The following is a 17525-nucleotide window of genomic DNA, read 5'->3' as shown; positions in this document are numbered from 1 at the left end:
GGTTTGGTGAATGCTCTCCACCCCATTCAGGGGAAAGGTCTGTTGCTGGATCCCAATAGCTCATCCCAAGCCCAAGCCCAAGCCCTGAGAGCAGACCCCAAGTCCAGGACTGGTTTTGCCAAAGACACTATCATGGCAAAAATGGTTCCTAGAGCCACACAGGAGGCCTGGATCCAAGAACCATCATGCAGAAGGAAACACCAAATGCCAGTGTACCTTTCAACCCTGTATCTCGGAACGAGACCTCTCCCTTCCATACTTTTGCACATGCTGCCTATTTAACTCATTCTTCCTTCACCCTATCCCTCTGGAGATATCCCTGCACACTCCTACGCATCCTTCAAGATACAGCTCAAATGTTCCTTTTGTTTTTTGTTATTTTTTTAGGCTTTATTTATTTATTCATGAGAGACACAGAGAGAGAGAGAGGCAGAGACATAAGCAGAGGGAGAAGCAGGCTCCCTGCAGGGAGCCTGATGCAGAACTCAATCCCAGATTACGGGATGACACCCGGAGCTGAGGGCAGACACCCAACTGCTGAACCACCCAGGTGTCCCTCAAATGTTCCTTTTGAAGCCTTTCTAACCAAATCCTGTTTCCCTCTCACAACCTTTTTTCTTAGTGCTTTCTGGCTGACCTCAAAGCTTTTATTCTTGCCCCTTCAAACCTGATTTCTTTATAAAACACAACATGTGGTGCACCCAGGTGGCTCAGTCAGTTAAGTGTCTGCCTTTGGCTCAGGTCATGATCCAGGGGTCCTGGGATCAAGCCCTGCATCAGGCTCTCTGATCAGTGGGGAGCCTGCTTCTCCCTCTGCCTCTGCCTGCTGCTCCTCCTACTTTTGTGTTCTCTCTTCTTCTGTCAAATAAATAGATAAAATCTTAAGAAAATAATTTTAGGGCAGCCTGGGTGGCTCAGCGGTTTAGCACCGCCTTCAGCCCAGGGCCTGATCCTAGAGATCCGCAATCACAGTCCCACGTCAGGCTCCCTACATGGAGCCTGCTCTCCCTCTGCCTTTGTCTCTGCCTCTGTGTGTGTGTGTGTGTGTGTCTCTCATGAATAAATAAGTAAAATCTTTAAAAAAAAATTTTAATAAAATTAAAAAATAAAACACTAGATGTCTCTCCCCATGGAAACTGCCACTAAGTCCCCATTACCTGAAACAGTTCTCAAAGCTAAACAAGCATCAGAGTCATCTAGAGGGCTTTTTAAAACACAGGGCTGCTGGGCCCCACCAAGAGCTTCCAATTCAGCAGATCTGTCTGGGCTAGGACCTACACCTGGCATTTTTCACAGGGGCTGCTGCCACTGGTCTGAGGGCAGTACTTGGAGAACCACTGATCCAAAAAGTTAAGTGCAAACTCTTCACCTTGGCATCTGGAGGCCCTGCACACAATATGTCCTCCAATCACTTACCGCCCTCCTCCTTCCACAGGCTGCCCTGATCCGAGACTACCCATCATCCAAATGCCACAACTTTCATGCCTCCACACCACTGCCCGTGCTGCTCCTTCTGCTGAAGACCCTTTCCCTGTCATCCACTTAATTCTAGCACCTTCTGCCTTGATTTCACACTGTCTAAAACTCAAATCCTCAAGAATGAGGACATGGTACCAACAAGGGTCTACAAAACAACAAATGTAGGGGGTAGGGACAGTTACAAAAGAGGAGGGTAAGAAATAGTTTTGGCCACACTGCAGACCCGGGTAAGAAAGTCCTAGCCTAAAGGCAACTTTGTGTCAGAACATTCTCACATATATATTTAAACAACCTCATGATGGTCACAGCCCAGTTACACACTGTCCTTCTCTCTGTTTTCCAACTCTGCACTTTCTAGCTGCATGGCCTTGGGTGGGAACTTGTTAACCTCTTTGTTGCTCATTTTCATCTGTAAGATGGGGGAAAAGGAACTACCCCGCAGAATGAAAAGTAAATGATATAATCCTAGTAAAATGCAACAGCAAAAGGTCTTGCACAGAGTAAGCTCTAGGTGAACGTTACCTGTGGATCGTATTATCTCGGACCTGGGAAAGTCATGAACTTGGTACCCAGCCACAATCAATAATGAAGACAGACATATAAAAGATGTTTTTCTTAATGAGTACATCATCAGCAGTCCAATAAAGATTGTGTGGGTAGACAGGAGGATGGATGGACAGATAAACAGATGAATGCTGGGTGGGTGTGGTAGTGGGCAGGTAGATGGGAAAACTTTATATAAGACGAAAAGTGGCTCTGTGAGGCTGGCTGAGCAACAGACACTTAAAATGCTTAAAAATTTTCTCACAAAGGTTCACAGACAAGCACACAAAAATGCAAAGAGGCCCATCACAACTTTGTTTATAACAGAAAAAAAAAAAAAAAAGCAGTGTAAATGCCCAATAACAGAAAGTCACATGGTCAGAAGATGGAATTCTACAAATATGAAAATGCAAGTGTTTCCCCACTGACATGAAAGTTGTTCTTGGGGCACCTGGGTGGCTCAGTGGTTGAGCACCTGCCTTCAGCTCAGGTCATGATCAGGGGTCCTGGGATCGAGTCCTGAATCAGGCTCTGCCAGGAAGCCACTCTTTGTTTGTCTCCCATAAATAAATAAGTAAAATCTTAAAAAAAAAAAAAAAAAAAAAAAAAAAACGTCGTTCTTAATAGACCTTAAATAAATAGGGCACCTGGCTGGTTCAGTTGGTAGAGCATGCAACTCTTAATCTCAGGGTGGTGAGTCCAAGCCCCAAGATGGGTGTAGAGATTACTTTAAAAAAATAGACTTTAAATAAAAAGAGGTAAAAGGTAAAGTAATAAGTATGGTATCAATCCTTTTTTTTTTTAAGATTTTACTTATTTATTCATGAGAGACAGAGAGAGAGTGAGGCAGAGACACAGAGACACGGGCAGAAGGAGAAGCAATAGGCTCCATGCAGGGAACCCGACGTGGGACTCGATCTCAGGCCTCCAGGATCACACCCTGGGCTGAAGGTGGCACTAAACCACTGAGCCACCCGGGCTGCCCTCAATCCTCCTTTTTTTAAAAAAGCCTGTGGATATGGGTATGTATGTGTATGTATTTTTAAAAACCTAGGAAAAGTATGTTCTAAATGTTATTAGTGGCTATCTGGTACAAAAACTCTAATGGTTTTAATCTTTTTTTTCTCTTGTTTTTCTGTATGCTCTCATTTTTCTCTGGTAACTATAGATGTAATATTTAATTTCTTAAAAGAGAACTTTTTTAAAAGCAGCTCCACGAATCAGGACAGAGGAAACACGTAGGCACAGGTGTGTGACTATGAGCAAGCGGGTGTGCCTTCTCTATGCCTGTGTCTTCATCCTGTTCACCACCTCCTGAGGCACCTGGGGATGGTGGGTGAGGAAGGGTTTTGGTATCGGCAGCTAGCAATCAAGTAATGGTGGTTTTATCCCCCCAGTGACATCCAGGAGGTTCCCCAAGGAGATACTCTGAGAGGCAAAGGAAAGTTGGCTTCTATCCAGAATTGAGTGTCAGTGGACAGAGCTCTGGGCAGGGCTAGGGAGGCCACATTCTCACTCCCCTCACACCCTGGCTTCCTTTACTTCTGTGAAATGAAAGGGATAAACTGACAGTGGTTTCTAAACTCTCCTTTAGATTTCTTAAACAGCAGGATTCTTTACTCAAATGAAACACAGATTTCCCCCCATCCAGTGTCAGTAGTCTGTTCGTAAAAAGCAGGCATCCTGTGAAGAAAAAAAAAAAAAAACCTGGGGTCTATTTCCTCGTATTTTTTTTTAAGATTTTATTTATTTATTCATGAGAGATACAGACAGAAATGCAGAAACATAGGCAGAGGGAGAAGCAGGCTCCCTACAGGGAGCTTGATGTGGGACTCGATCCCAGGACCCCGGGATCATGCCCTGAACCGAAGGCAGACACTCAACCACTGAGCCACCCCAGTGCTTCCTCTTCTTTTAAATGGGAAAGATGATCACGAACTACTTATCAACACCAAACTTCCATGAATTTCCTAAAATGTAACTCTATACACATAATAAACTAGCATGGTAGGAAGTCGAATGCTGAAAACATCCCCTGCTGACCACCAAATCACAGTTAACCTTGCTGTGTGCGGCAATGCGGACCCGTGCCCGGGCCAGCTCGCTCTCCCAGCTCCAGCACCACTGGAGGCGCCCAGCCCTGCCGCCCCGCAGCTGCCTCTGCAAAACATCTACATGTGATTCTCACAGTCTCCCAAGAGCATCTAGAATTCACAGGAGACTTTTCCTGCACATGATTTTGTGACAAATGTGGAACTGAGTTTTAGGGACATAAGTATGTTGCTTTACATATAAAAAGAAAACCACTTGCTGAAAAATAGTTTGAACAAACACGTATGTTCTAGGCGGTCTGGGTTTTATCAACTGAGAGGCTTTCATCCTAGAAGAGCGTCCGTCCACAGGACAGGCATTCTACACAGCAGACACATCCTATGAAAACCAGGGGCGCTGCGGAAATTCTCTAGACCAGCTGGGGGGTGATGCTGGGTTTGGAAGGTGGGGCTTGAAGCAGCATCTGCACTATGCACATCAAACTAAGGCTGCTGATGGAGAATGTGCTTAGTGCTGCACTGAAAATAATCCCCACGTAGCAGCCAAAGCAGTGGTATAGTAACGATGCCACTGTTACAAATAATAAAACAGCCAACAGTCACCAAACTCTTAAACCTGCCAGGTACACACCTCTAAGTGCTGATCATGAATTAATTTATTTAATCCCTGTAATAACCACACGAACTATGTTCTATTATTACCCCCATCCTACAGTTGGAAAAACCGAGGCAGTGAGGTTAAGAATACACCTAGGGTTCTCCAACTTGGAAGTGGCAGCTCTGGGACTTGAGGCCCGGCAGGAGAACTTTAGAATTCCTTCCTCCTCCAAACCACTGCCCCTACCTGCAAAAGTGGGGAGGCTCTGTAGAAAGGGAAGGATGGGGGGGGGCCCAGGGCCCCCTACTTCACCTTTTCCTCCCAAAGCAAACACTAAGGAAGAGCTGAGGACCTCTGAACCAGGCTAGCTCCAGTCTACCGGGCCACAAGGACCAAGAGGGGGCAGGCAGGTGGCTCTTACCCACAGCTTCCCATCGTAGTAGTAGGCTCCCAGGAGCTTCACAATGTAGGGGTGGTCACAGGTGGCCAGGATGTCGATCTCTACCGTGTAATCCTCCAGCTCCTCCTCACTCTTGGTCTCAATGACTTTGGCGGCAGCCAAAGCACCTGTCTCCTTGTTCTTGGCCTGCAAAGGGGAGACAAAGAAGGTCAACAAGGCCTGCCTGGCAGGAAACTGGAAGCCAGCTCGGAGAGGCCCGCGGGAATGCCAACACAGCCCAGAGGTCCGGATGGGGACCGCAAGGCCAAACAGGGGATCCGCTGTTCTTACCAATGGCTAGTGCTGCTCAGCACGTCAGTGCAGGGGGCATGTGTGAGAAACAGTGTTCAGCATTTCCTAATAATCATGTTTTTTAACATGATCCCATACTACAGGATGAGTAAAAATATAAGAATAGCATAGCTCTACAAACACCATGGAAAGACTGCTCAGTAAGAGATCCAAGTCACTGAACAATGAAGTGGTAGGATACTTTTTTCTATAAAAAATGGAAAATTGGGATCCCTGGGTGGCGCAGCGGTTTGGCGCCTGCCTTTGGCCCAGGGTGCGATCCTGGAGACCTGGGATCGAACCCCACATCAAGCTCCTGGTGCATGGAGCCTGCTTCTCCCTCTGCCTATGTCTCTGCCTCTCTCTCTCTCTCTCTCTCTATCATAAATAAATAAAAATTTAAAAAAAGAATGGAAAATTTAAAAAAATGGAAAACTGCTTTCATAAATGCTCACGACTACATGTAAATGCATAGAAAACTCTGGAAACATGCTGCCTGATAGCAGGCTAGGAAGGCACCTAAAATGGGGAGAGATAGGGCTCTTTGCATATTGTTTAAAAACACTAATAGGAAAGTTTCATACATTTATTTGCATCATTTCCCATACGTTAAAAGTAAAATGAACAAGGGCTTTAAGTACCCAGCAACTGTAGCAGAACGGTGCGTTCTTGATGCATTTCACCAGTATAACAAGTTTACTTGATGAAAAAGAGGGAGAGAGGGATCCCTGAGTGGCTCAGCGGTTTAGCGCCTGCCTTTGGTCCAGGGTGTGATCCTGGAGTCCCGGGATGGAGTCCCACATCAGGCTCCCTGCATGGAGCCTGCTTCTCCCTCTGCCTGTGTCTCTGCTTCTCTCTCTCTCTCTCTCTCTCTGTCTTTAATGAATAAATAAATCAGTAAAATAAAAATAAAAATAAAAGAACGGAAAGCAAGGATTTGAGAAGGTGTCTGTCCATCCATGTTTATGGGAGCACTATCCACAAAAGCCAAAAGGTGTGAACAAGCCAGATCTCCACTCACGGGTGAATGGAGAAACAAGTGGTAAAATTCAGCCTTAAAAAGGAAGGGAGGGATACCTGAGTGGCTCAGTGGTTGAGCAACTGCCTTCAGCTCAGGTCGTGATCCCTGGGTCCTGGGATCGAGTCCTGCGTCAAACTCCTGCCAGGGAGCCTGCTTCTCCCCCTGCCTCTGTCTCTGCCTCTCTCTGTGTCTTTCATGAATAAATAAAATCTTTTAAAAAATCATCAATTTTATGTTATGCATATTTTACCACAATTTTAAAAACTGAGAGCAAGAGAAAAATAATCATGTAAGTGGGTACAAGCAACTCCAGCCACGAGCAGCTGGTGTCCAAGAAAAGGGAGGAGAACCCACAAGCCCTGTGGGCCTCAAGGGCTGCTGGGAGCATTCGCCCACTGTGCTGTGTGGGGCTTGGGTTTTCAGAGAGCACGCTTGCCTACAACATGGGCCCAAAAAGCAGGCCACTCGTCTAGAACTTTGGAATCGCAATCCATGGGAAAGAATGGGGAAAATGAGCTGCTCTGGACTTCGTAAGCAGCCGTTAGCGTCCACTGCAGTGCGTTCCTGAGGACAGCTTTACATGCCACTCACCACCTTCACCAACTCTGCAACCTGACCTACTGGAAATGGTGACGGCCCAGCTGCTTCTGCATGCCTAGAACCCCATGAAGGACAATAGGTATTCACATCACCTCATATGACACCAGTTCTGGGCATCTTAGTGCCCCCATTCTATAGGCTCGGAGAGGGGGCATGGCTGGAACTAGTGTGATGGCACCAGAATCTGAATCTAGGTCCTCTAACTTCCAAGACTCTGTGTACTTTCCACTGCTGTTATTAGGTCTCCCTGTCATCTCCAGAACTCAGAAGTCTCTACCTAAAACCAAATGCCAACAGCCACCTAGGAATGCTCCCAGGCCAGCTCTGTACAAGGCCACCCTCCCATGCAGAGACCGAGCAGGGGCGCCTGGGGGGCCCAGTCTGTTAAGCAGAGACATAGCAACCCTGCCCCTGGCCTCAAGGTGCCAGTGACTAGAAAGCATGCTTATAGGAGGAAGGGAACTGAGAAGGGGTGTCAATCCTCACCAGAGAACCTTCTGGAAGGGAGTGAGGCCAGTAGCCAATTTTTACACTCATTTGTAAATTTATTCTCAGTTTAGGTAACTGTTTCTATTAACTGAGCTGCAAAGTCACCAGGCCCCTTCACAGCGACAACAATCATCTCCTACTGATCAAGGTCACTGGTCTATACTTCAACATGTGCTAACTCATTTATCTCTTCAAGCACCCTACAAGGTCGGTGCTGTTACTACCTTGTGCACAGATGAGGAGACTGAAGCAGAGTCCCCAGCAACACAGGAGACAGGGCTGGTCTGGACCCCCACCCACCCTGCCCCCACACCGCCCCTTCCACACCAGGCCTGGGAGTCCGGTGCAGAGGAGGGAATCTCACGTGGGGCCATTCCTCAGGGTCAGTCCTGGTGCTGGAACTCACCGGCTCACTCGCCCTGTCTGAGGGGGGGCCTCTCCCCTATACTCGGTTTTGAAAACTTGTTGAGAACACCTGAGAGAGGGCAGCCCCAGTGGCGCAGCGGTTTAGCGCCGCCTGAGCCCGGGGCGTGATCCTGGAGACCTGGGATCGAGTCCCACGTCGGGCTCCCTGCATGGAGCCTGCTTCTCCCTCTGCCTGTGTCTCTGCCTCTCTCTCTCTCTCTCTGCATCTCTATGAATAAATAAATTAAAAAAAAAAAAGAACACCTGAGAGAGTCATGAATCAGCCATTGGGCACTAGTGCTCTCGTGATCACTCCTTCCCTCACACAGATTATGTACCTGCCCTTTCATTTCTGGTAATGTTGATTTTCAAGTGTCCAGTGAGAGCACCATGTGGGTAAGGGTTTACCCACTGCACAACACTCCCACCCCTCCTCCTCTCCAAACCCAGAAGAGGAGGTAAGGCCTGCTCTGCTCCTTTACTGGGTGAACACAGCACCCACCCCGACCGTGCTCTCCCGACCCCCAGCCAGAGCAGCACGCGGGGACAGAGCGAACGGGCATAGGCCACCCCCTCAAGCATTCACCTTTCACTCCTGAGAGGTGGGAAATGAGGCTGCACGTCACCTCCTCCTGGGTTTCCCTAAAAGAGTATCTTCTCCCCAAAGTGGGGCTGTTTCCTAGGAGTTCACAAAACCAGCCTTGCCCATCCCCCTGAAAGGCAGCATTGACCACAGGGCTGGGCCTCCAGCTGGGCGCCAGTGTCAACACTGAGCAACACCCGCTGCCCAGCACCTCACTTAGATTACAGAGCCCAGAGCTTGCCAGAAAGGGGCTAGCTGGCAGCAATCGTGGTGCCTAAGGTCACTTGGCCAAAATCAAATTCTTTAAAAGCCTGGTTGAGGCAGCTATCTGCTCACCTGGATGTCAGAGGAAGCTATAGTGGCTGATGATAAACACAGCTAACATCACCTGAACACTCACTGTGTGCCCAGACGGGCCTTAAATAGGATTTCTCACTCCATCCTCCATCCAGCCCTTGGAGATAAGTATTAGGATTCCCAACTTACAGATGAGAAAATAGAGATTTAGGGAGACAGGCAGGGGGTAATAGCAGATCCAAATGCAAGCCCACCTTGCTCAAAGAACCTAAGCTCCAAATCTCTTCCCAACCAGCCCCTCTTGGTGAGCACTCAGGGTTCTTTGCTCCATCTCCCACTTCTAAAGATAATGAAGATCACAACCAACAATGTGCTTGACAGCTGCTAAGTACTAAACGTACCAAAATTTAATCCACCCATAAGCTAGTAAGGCAGGTGTCAGCCATCATGCCCATTTCCCAGATTAGCAGACTGAGGCTCCAAGTGATATGAGGACCCACCCAGGACTGTGAGCTGTGGTGGTCTCCTGACCCCTGAGTCCAGTGTTCTCCTCACTACACTAGGCTGCCAGGAATCAGCTCATTCCCTATCCATTCATTCAACCAGTATTCACTGAGTTCATGTTACAGGTGAGGCACTTGTCCAGTGAACAAGACAGCTTCTGCCTAGAAGGAGCACTGGTGGTGGGAATCATTGCCCTCCCATGACAAAATTCACCTTTCCTGATTTTTCTTCAGTGAACCCGCGCTCATTCCCAGTCTCTAAAATGCAATGGAGCAGATTCCACCTCCATTCTAGAAGTAGGTGGGTGACTCGAACGGGTTAATTAGAACATGACTGGCTCAGAAAGAAGAATGTGATCATGCTAGCCAATGAGATCCAAGCTCAGAACAGTAGCAGAGCAGCCTGAGGCTGCCCCAACCCTGCTTTATGCTAGCCTCCAGCACTGAGGCAGCAGGCCTGGAGCTGCTGGGACATGTGCTTACAAGCAGAGCTGGAAAATGAAACTGGCTGAAGCCACGGAGCCTAAAAAGGGCACAAGAGGACACTGTATGATCCCCTCAATTAATTTTTATACCAGGGAAGTACTATTAAGAGCCTCATTTTATATGTAAGAAAACTGATGCTCAGAAAAGTGAAGTCATTTGCTCAAGGACACACAACAGGTCAATAACATGGCTGGGAGTTGAATTCAGGCCTATGTGGCTTCAGTGTCCATGTGCTCACCACTCTGCCCAAGGTCAAATTCTTCAAAGATGCTGTCTGGGCCTCAGTTTCCCCCTCGTACAGTAGAAGGATGGGGACATGATGCTCAAGCTCCCTCCATGGTCAGACGAGAGGGCATCTTGGGGAGTGGGTGGGTCTGGAAAACTAAGGGTGACCCTAGTGGACGGGGTACCTGTGGGAGTTGACAGGCAAGGAGTCACATCAAGAACAAGTGGCTGTCTGTGGCCTCTGACGTCCATCTCTCCCACTGGCTAAGGCAAGGCTGGGGTCTAGCAAAGGACGGGGGGAGCCCCCGCCCAGCCCTCCACTGCTGGCTGGCAGTGACTAACGCCTCAGCCCACACCCTTGAGAGCAGACACACAGTGGCCACTTGTGTTTACTGGCCCAGGCACCTCTGTAGGAACAATCTTCCCCCTTGTGCGGCCCAGCCTGGAGGAGGTGGGGACAACCCTCCCAGCAGAGAGCCCTGCCCCACCCAAGGGGCCCCGGCCAGTCCAGTCAGGGGCCAGGGGCTTTCTAAAAGTCAACCACAGAGCAGCAGCTGGTGGGGACAACCCCCAGGCCCACCCCTTCCCTCCCAGCTGCAGGCTGATCACTGTGTCCCTGTCTCCTCCTCCAAGGCAAGAGCTGTATCACAGAATCCAGAGATGAGAAAGAACATTAACCACCACTCCTACACCCCAACTCCCCACCCCCTCTGCAGATGAGGAAACCGAGTCCACAAAAGTGAATGCAGTGACCAGGGTGCAATCCAGGACAGCTGCCTTTTCCCTGCTTGTAGATTCACAATTCTCCTTTGTCTTGGCAACTGCTTCTCCCTCTTGGTACAAGGGATTCACAAGGGACTGAGTCCATCTGGTCCTAGGGCACGGCCCAAGCCCAGCCATACATTCCTGGCCCTCTCAGCCATAGTCAGTGGTTCACACTTGCATAAGGGATCCAAGGCAGGCCCAACAGGGTTGTATCTGGGTGGTTCTGGGTTAGTTTGGGGTTTTTGGGTTAAGTTATCAGTAAAGCAGCTTTTTTTTCTTTCTCTGGTGTTGCTAAACTAGTAGAATGAAAGGCTGGAGAGTCTTACAGTCCATGTGGCCAATCCCTCAGAGACTGCCTGAGGATGAAACCCTGATAAAGAAAACGACCCACAAATGCAGAAGGGCAAATGATGAAGTCTGTGGACACCTAGAGCCAGCTATTCCTAAAGACAGGATGTGTCCTTAGACTTTTTAGGGACATGAGCCAATAAACCCCCTTCTGGACTCTGTCACTTGCCACCAAAAAGTAAGTTTGGCATCTCTGGGGGCATGCCAGCAGAGAACAGACATCTATGGAGGTACATCACCACAAGAAACACATGCAACAAGGGCCACTTTAAAAAGAATCACCAAGACCAACCAAGTGACCTTCACTGAGGCCTCTCAGAGGACCTAACTGATAATCTAGGACACAAAGACCCAAGTAGAAAACATGGTTACTAACAGGCCACAGGCAATAGAAACCAGGGGATTCTTCTGCCACAAGGATCTTCTTCCAAGAAAGTAGGCATTTATATTTATGAAATTTTTTAAAAATGAGGAATAATGGGAACCTCCAGTGTTGGTGACAAAACGGGTGCTAAAATGGGTACGTTCATTACCGGCAACAATATCCAGATTCGATCTTCTAAAGACAAAATTGGCAATAGGTTTTTAAAGCCTCTTATCCCTCATTCCTAAGAATTTAAGGCCAGGAAATTCAAATAAAGACAATAAAAGAAACGTACTAGGACCATGTTGTTCAGTAGTCCAGAGCAACAGCCAAAAAATCTAAGTAAGGGAAGCCTGGGTGGCTTAGCAGTTGAGCATCCGCCTTTGGCTCAGATCGTGATCCCACCTCAGGTCCTAAACCGGAGATCCTGAGATCAAATGCTGCATCAAGCTTCCTGCAGGGAACCTGCCTCTCTCTCTCTGCCTATGCCTCTGTCTCTGTGTGTCTCATGAATAAATAAATAAGATCTACAAAAAAAAAAGCAAATAATCTAAATATTCAACAGTAAGACAATGGTCAACTTAGTGGGATATTAAGTAACCCTTTAAAATAATAAATCAGGGATCTCTGGGTGGCGCAGCGGTTTGGCGCCTGCCTTTGGCCCAGGGCGCGATCCTGGAGACCTGGGATCGAATCCCACATCAGGCTCCTGGTGCATGGAGCCTGCTTCTCCCTCTGCCTATGTCTCTGCCTCTCTCTCTCTCTCTCTGTGACTATCATAAATAAATAAAAATAAAAATAAAATAAAATAAAATAAAATAAAATAAAATAAAATAAAATAAAAAAATCAGAGGACAATATAGTAATGAGGAAAATAATTAAGCCGTAATAGTCAACGAAGCAGGATAATAAAACTGTTGCTAAGCTAGAACTTTGGGGGAAATTGTGGGTACCTACAAATAAGGAGGACCTGAAGACACAGCCTAAGGAATCCAAGTGGTTTATGAAAGTTAATTTCAGGGCAGCCCAGTGGCTCAGCGCCGCCTTCAGCCCAGGGCCTGATCCTAGAGACCTGAGATCGAGTCCCACATCGGGCTCCCTGCATGGAGCCTGCCTCTCTCTCTCTCTGTGTGTGTCTCTCATGAATAAAATCTCAAAAAAAAAAAAAAAAAGTTAATTTCACTCAATGACATCTGACAATTATCCACAGGGGACCCAGCAAGGACAGACAGGGGTACAGTACCCAGAAGTGCCTACTTTATCTTGACCTTATCCTGAATATATCCAGGGATGGGCACCCGTCCTCCCAGGAACCCACTGAGCTGTGCTGTCCAATGTAGCAGCTAGTAGCCACACATGGCTGCCACCGAATAGAGCGGAAACGGAATATTCCCATCACTGCACAAAGCTCTAGTAGGCAGCTTTTCACAGAAGGCTGCACCTGGCAGAAAATGGGTGATTGGGCATCTAAAACTCACTCCCATGTTCCAGTCCCAGCCTAAGTATATATTTTTTTCCTAGGAAGAAACAAAGGTCTCAAGTGCAAAGAGTGCGTTGAAGCCGCTTGGGTGGTGATCACTCGCCAGTGAGGTCTCCTAGCAACCTGGCTGGGCAGCAGGCGTGAGGGAAGGCTCCCAGCTGACCTGTCAGATGAGCAGCCTGGGTGTGTGGGTCAGAGCCAAAGACTGGAGTAGACAAGGCTAAAGCTATTGTCCCCACCCTCTTGATTCTGGATGGCTCAAATATGGCTCAGGCCCTGGAACCAAGAAGGGGTTTGGTCTGTGTCCTACAATATACAGCTGTGGTGTCCCTGCCCAAAAATATTTTATCTTTGCATGGTGAGGTCTGTTACTAATCACAGGAACGGCTTCGATGTTATTAGGGAGGGAGGAAATCTGGCCCTGGAAGGTCACAGCAGGACTGGCTCCGGGCAGGGAAAAGACCCAACAGAAATGCAAGCAGGGTGCGCTGAGGGCAGCAGACACAGAGCCAGGACAGGCGGCCAATGTGGCCTCGGGTTCAGATTCCACTAACACCCCTGGCTGGCCAGCACGAGTCAGTCGAGGAGTGGAGCATGTGCGCCAGAGCCTAGCCTTCCAGAAGCTTGGGTACTGTGGGCCGTAGGAAGAAGGCGGCCAGCCAAAGGCCTCCAATGGTCTCTTGAGGCAGGATAAGCAGCACCCCACTTGTATCCAGCACAGGTCCATGAGGTATGCAGAAGTACTGCTGTCTGCTCTTAGTAAGAGAAAACAAAGGCCTCTAGCCTGGGTCACCCGGCTAGGACGTGCTGTCAGGACCTGACGCGGGCCCAGCTTTCTGCTCCCCCAGAGGAAACATCTCCAGCGGCTCCCACCTGGCTTCTAGGTGTGCCAGTCCTCCTTCCCCATCCCTCCCCTCAGTGCCTTCAACCAGAAACTGTCTTTGGGCAACTTTCAACGGCTCCCTGCTGCCTGACACAAAGCCTGAACAGCCTGGTCTGGCACTCGGGGCCCTGGTAATTTGCCCCATCTACTTTCCAGGATGCCACTGCCTCCCCCTACTTCCCCCCAACAGCCACATACACCCCCCCACCTCCCCAACCTCCCCTACCCAGGCTATGGCCACTGCCCTTCTACTTCCTACTTTCACGCCTTTCTTTCTGCTCTTTCCTCCACCTGGAGTGCCTTCCCCATGCTGTATTTATTCTACAAAATCTAACTCAAGTGCAGCCTGTTCCATGAAGTGCTCTCAGAACCCCAGCTCCCCGACTACTAATCTCCACCTTCTTAGTTCTTTTTTTTTTTTTTTTTTAAGATTTATTTATTCATGAGACACAGAGAGAGAGAGAGGCAGAGACACAGGCAGAGGGAAAAGCAGGCCCCATGCAGGGAGCCTCACGTGGGACTCGATCCCGGGTCTCCAGGATCAGGCCCCGGGCTGAAGGTGGCACTAAATGGCCGAGCCACGCGGGCTACCCTTCTTAGAACTTTCTTCACAGACCTGGCACCCTAGTCATTTGTGTTCAGAGATTCTCTAACTTGGTGGTGGGCTCTAAAAGGCTAAGTCCATTTCTGATTCATTTTAGTCCACCCCATAGAGCCTGGCCTCAAATAGCCAGTGAATAGACAGGAATACAGGAGGGTGGATAAATGGGAAGATGGGAGAATGGGTAGGCAAATTTGTACATGAGCTGTGGATGGATGAATGGGAGGGTGGGTGAATGGATTGATGGATGAGTGGATAGATGAATGAATGGGAGGGAAGGCGGGTGGGTGGATGGATGAATGGGAGGGAGGGAGAGAGGGGAGACAGAAGAATGGGTGTGTGGGAGGATGGACAGATGATGGATAGGAGTGTGAGCAAGCAGGAGCATAAATGGGCAGATGGGAGAACAGGTAGATATGAGAGAGGAATAAAGGAATGAAAAGTAGGGCTAGGCAGTAAACAATCATTAAGTCTTTTTTCCCAAAAAGCACTTGAACCTACCTTGTTGTTGGCTTCTACGAATACCAGACTCTCTCATTCCCTCAATACTGTAGCCAAGAAAGTTATTCCTACAGGTACCTAACCTACTGCATCCCCGCCGTGCCCCCATCTTGCCCAACCTAGAGATGGGCAAACGTCTATCAAGTCATTTGTGGAATCAGCACAGGACTTAGCTTCAAATTCCAACTCTAATACTTACCAGCTAAGTGTCCTTCAGGAAGCCAAGAAGCCAGCTATAGTCTTTTGACAGCCGTGTGGACAATTCCAGAGACACAGGAGAAAGTTTAGAAACCGTGGTTAAGCGGTCAACTACCAGCAGTTACGGTCCTCACTTAGGACTACGTATTTTTTATTTCCAAAAGCCTAAAAGTGTGTTTTACGTTGTTCAACAACAATGTATCTACTCTGCTCTTAGTAAGAGAAAACGAAGGCCCCTGGACGCCTATGTTCGGCCACAGTATACATGGAGTATTTTAAAATAACGGATGGATGAATTGGTGTTCATATCCACATGCAAACAGAAAGAAATTATGTCTTCCACATAAAGACAGGAGGAAAGTACAAGAAATCCATTTTCTCCTCAATGTATTTATCTTCTGGGATCTCTCGCTGTTCCCTGGTTTTGAATGCTGTCTCCTCTCTACCTTGGAGAAGCCAAAGCCTTTGACTGGGCAGGATACACACAGTTAATGAGTCCTGCCAAGTGGAGAAACCACTTCCCTATCAATAATCACTGGGCCAAGTTTCAGCTCGTGACAAATGAGACGGCCAAGTTTCAAAACAAGAGACACTTGAGGATGGCAAAGATTGTGAAGCACAGAGCGGTGGAACAGCATGGCTCCCAAAGACGGCCACTTAATACCCTCTCCCTCGGGGAAGAGAAGCCTGGCGGGCCATCCCAGCACAGCAGGGAAATGCTGAGCCTCCAAATCCTTCTGAGCTGGCAAATAAAAACACCAAGCCCCAATAGGATTGGCCTCAAAGATCCCATGCCAGGGCCTTGACCGAAAACCTGGGCAACCCGTCCAACTTGGCCAGGGATGTGGGAGCCTTCAGATCTCAGCTCTTTCAAAGTGATGGGGATCCAACCCCACCTACTGCTGATAAAGGAGGTGAGAGGTGATACAGGGCCGCTGCTCCCACCTCTCCCAAGCTCCCTTTAGCCAGAGGGCCCAGAGAGCAATGGGTGCTGAATCACGGCAGGAGGGCAGTCTGGGGTCAAGGGCCCAGAGGAGAGAAGGAAGAAGCTTTATCCAGGGCCTCCTCTGCGACCCGCACCATCCACACACCATACAGGGCTTCCCTCAGACCATCTTCACCACAACCCTGGGGGATGTGTGCCCTTACCAGCCCCACTTTCTAGGCAGTTCCAAACCTCAGAGGTGAAAACTGCTCCAAGTTTTCAATCAACAGTACTTTTTGTGCTGTTTGCTTTTTAGATTCCACGTGTAAGTGAAATCATAGGGTGTTTGTCTTCCTGTGTGTCCCTTGTTTCAGTTAGCAGAACACCTTCTAGGTCCACTCAAGGGATTATGGGTGGTTTGTCTTCTTTGTAATATTGTATTTTGAAGACTCTCTTTAATGAATACATGTTGCTTTTAAAATAATAAGAAAACAAATGAACAAACAGACTCTTAAATACAGAGAACTGGTGGTTGCCAGAGGTGGGGCAGAGTGTGAAATAAAGGAGATGAAGTGGTACAAACTTCCAGTTATAAAACAAGTCAGTCATGGAGCTAAAAATACAAAACAGGAAACACAGCCAATAATATTGTAATAATGTTGTTTGGTGACAGATGGTGGCCACATTTATTGTAGTGAGCACTGAGTATCACATACAATTATTACATCATTATGTGGTACACTTAAAAGAAACTAATAGAATACTGTACTTTAATTCTACGTCAATTAAAAGAAAAAACCCACCCATAATCCCAGAGATAATTGCCGTTAGCATTTGGGAGTACCTCCCGCCAGTATTCCATGGTGCAGGACAAGAATTATGTCCCACTTGTGAGAGAGCTGGTTTTATTCCCATTTTGCAGAAAAGGAAGCTGAGGCCATGTAACTTGCCCAAAGTCACACAGTAAAACAATGGCCGAGTTGGGACTTCTGAGGTGAAGGGCACCACCAAGGCAGAAGCCTCAGAGGCGGGGCTCCCGTGGGAAGTGCGGGGTGCTCCTCAGGTCTTCTGAGGGTCACCTTGCAGTTCGACCACAGTGGATGGTCTGCAGACAGAGCAGAGGCTCGGAACAGGGCTGGCACTGGTTCCTCACTAACACAGGGTCCTCCCTCCTTGGTCAACAGGAGCAGCAAGTTTCCTGTCACCTCAAGGTGGGGTGGGGGTGGAGGGCATTTGAGGAAGGAGGAGGCTTGAGAAAGAGCTAGAGCACCAGAGCCCACCAAGACGCAGGACAAAGGTAGACAGAACCTCAAGGCCAAACAGGGAGGCAGGGCAGCTCCAACGGGGACATTGCCTCAGGGTGACAAAGCCAGCTTTGATGGTGGCAACAGCCTCAGAAGCCAAGAATTGGGCCTGGGCTCCCAGACAAAACAGGCTGGAGCTTTCCAGG

The 17525-nt window shown here is 48.4% G+C and overlaps 1 protein-coding gene across 2 annotated transcripts in view; it reads right to left on the bottom strand.

The window, feature by feature from the left end:
- The window catches only part of STK10 (serine/threonine kinase 10), a 112572-nt gene that overhangs the window by 82254 nt on the left and 12793 nt on the right, over positions 1-17525 (bottom strand). For both annotated transcript variants that reach the window (XM_035715150.2, XM_025434245.3), the window contains exon 2: positions 5093-5257. In XM_035715150.2, the coding sequence (XP_035571043.1) occupies positions 5093-5257 (165 nt within the window). The remainder of the gene's footprint in view (positions 1-5092; positions 5258-17525) is intronic.

The sequence above is a fragment of the Canis lupus genome, chromosome 4, assembly GCF_003254725.2.
Source record: "Canis lupus dingo isolate Sandy chromosome 4, ASM325472v2, whole genome shotgun sequence".
NCBI lineage: Eukaryota > Metazoa > Chordata > Mammalia > Carnivora > Canidae > Canis > Canis lupus.
This window is presented reverse-complemented; position numbering and strand designations above follow the sequence as displayed.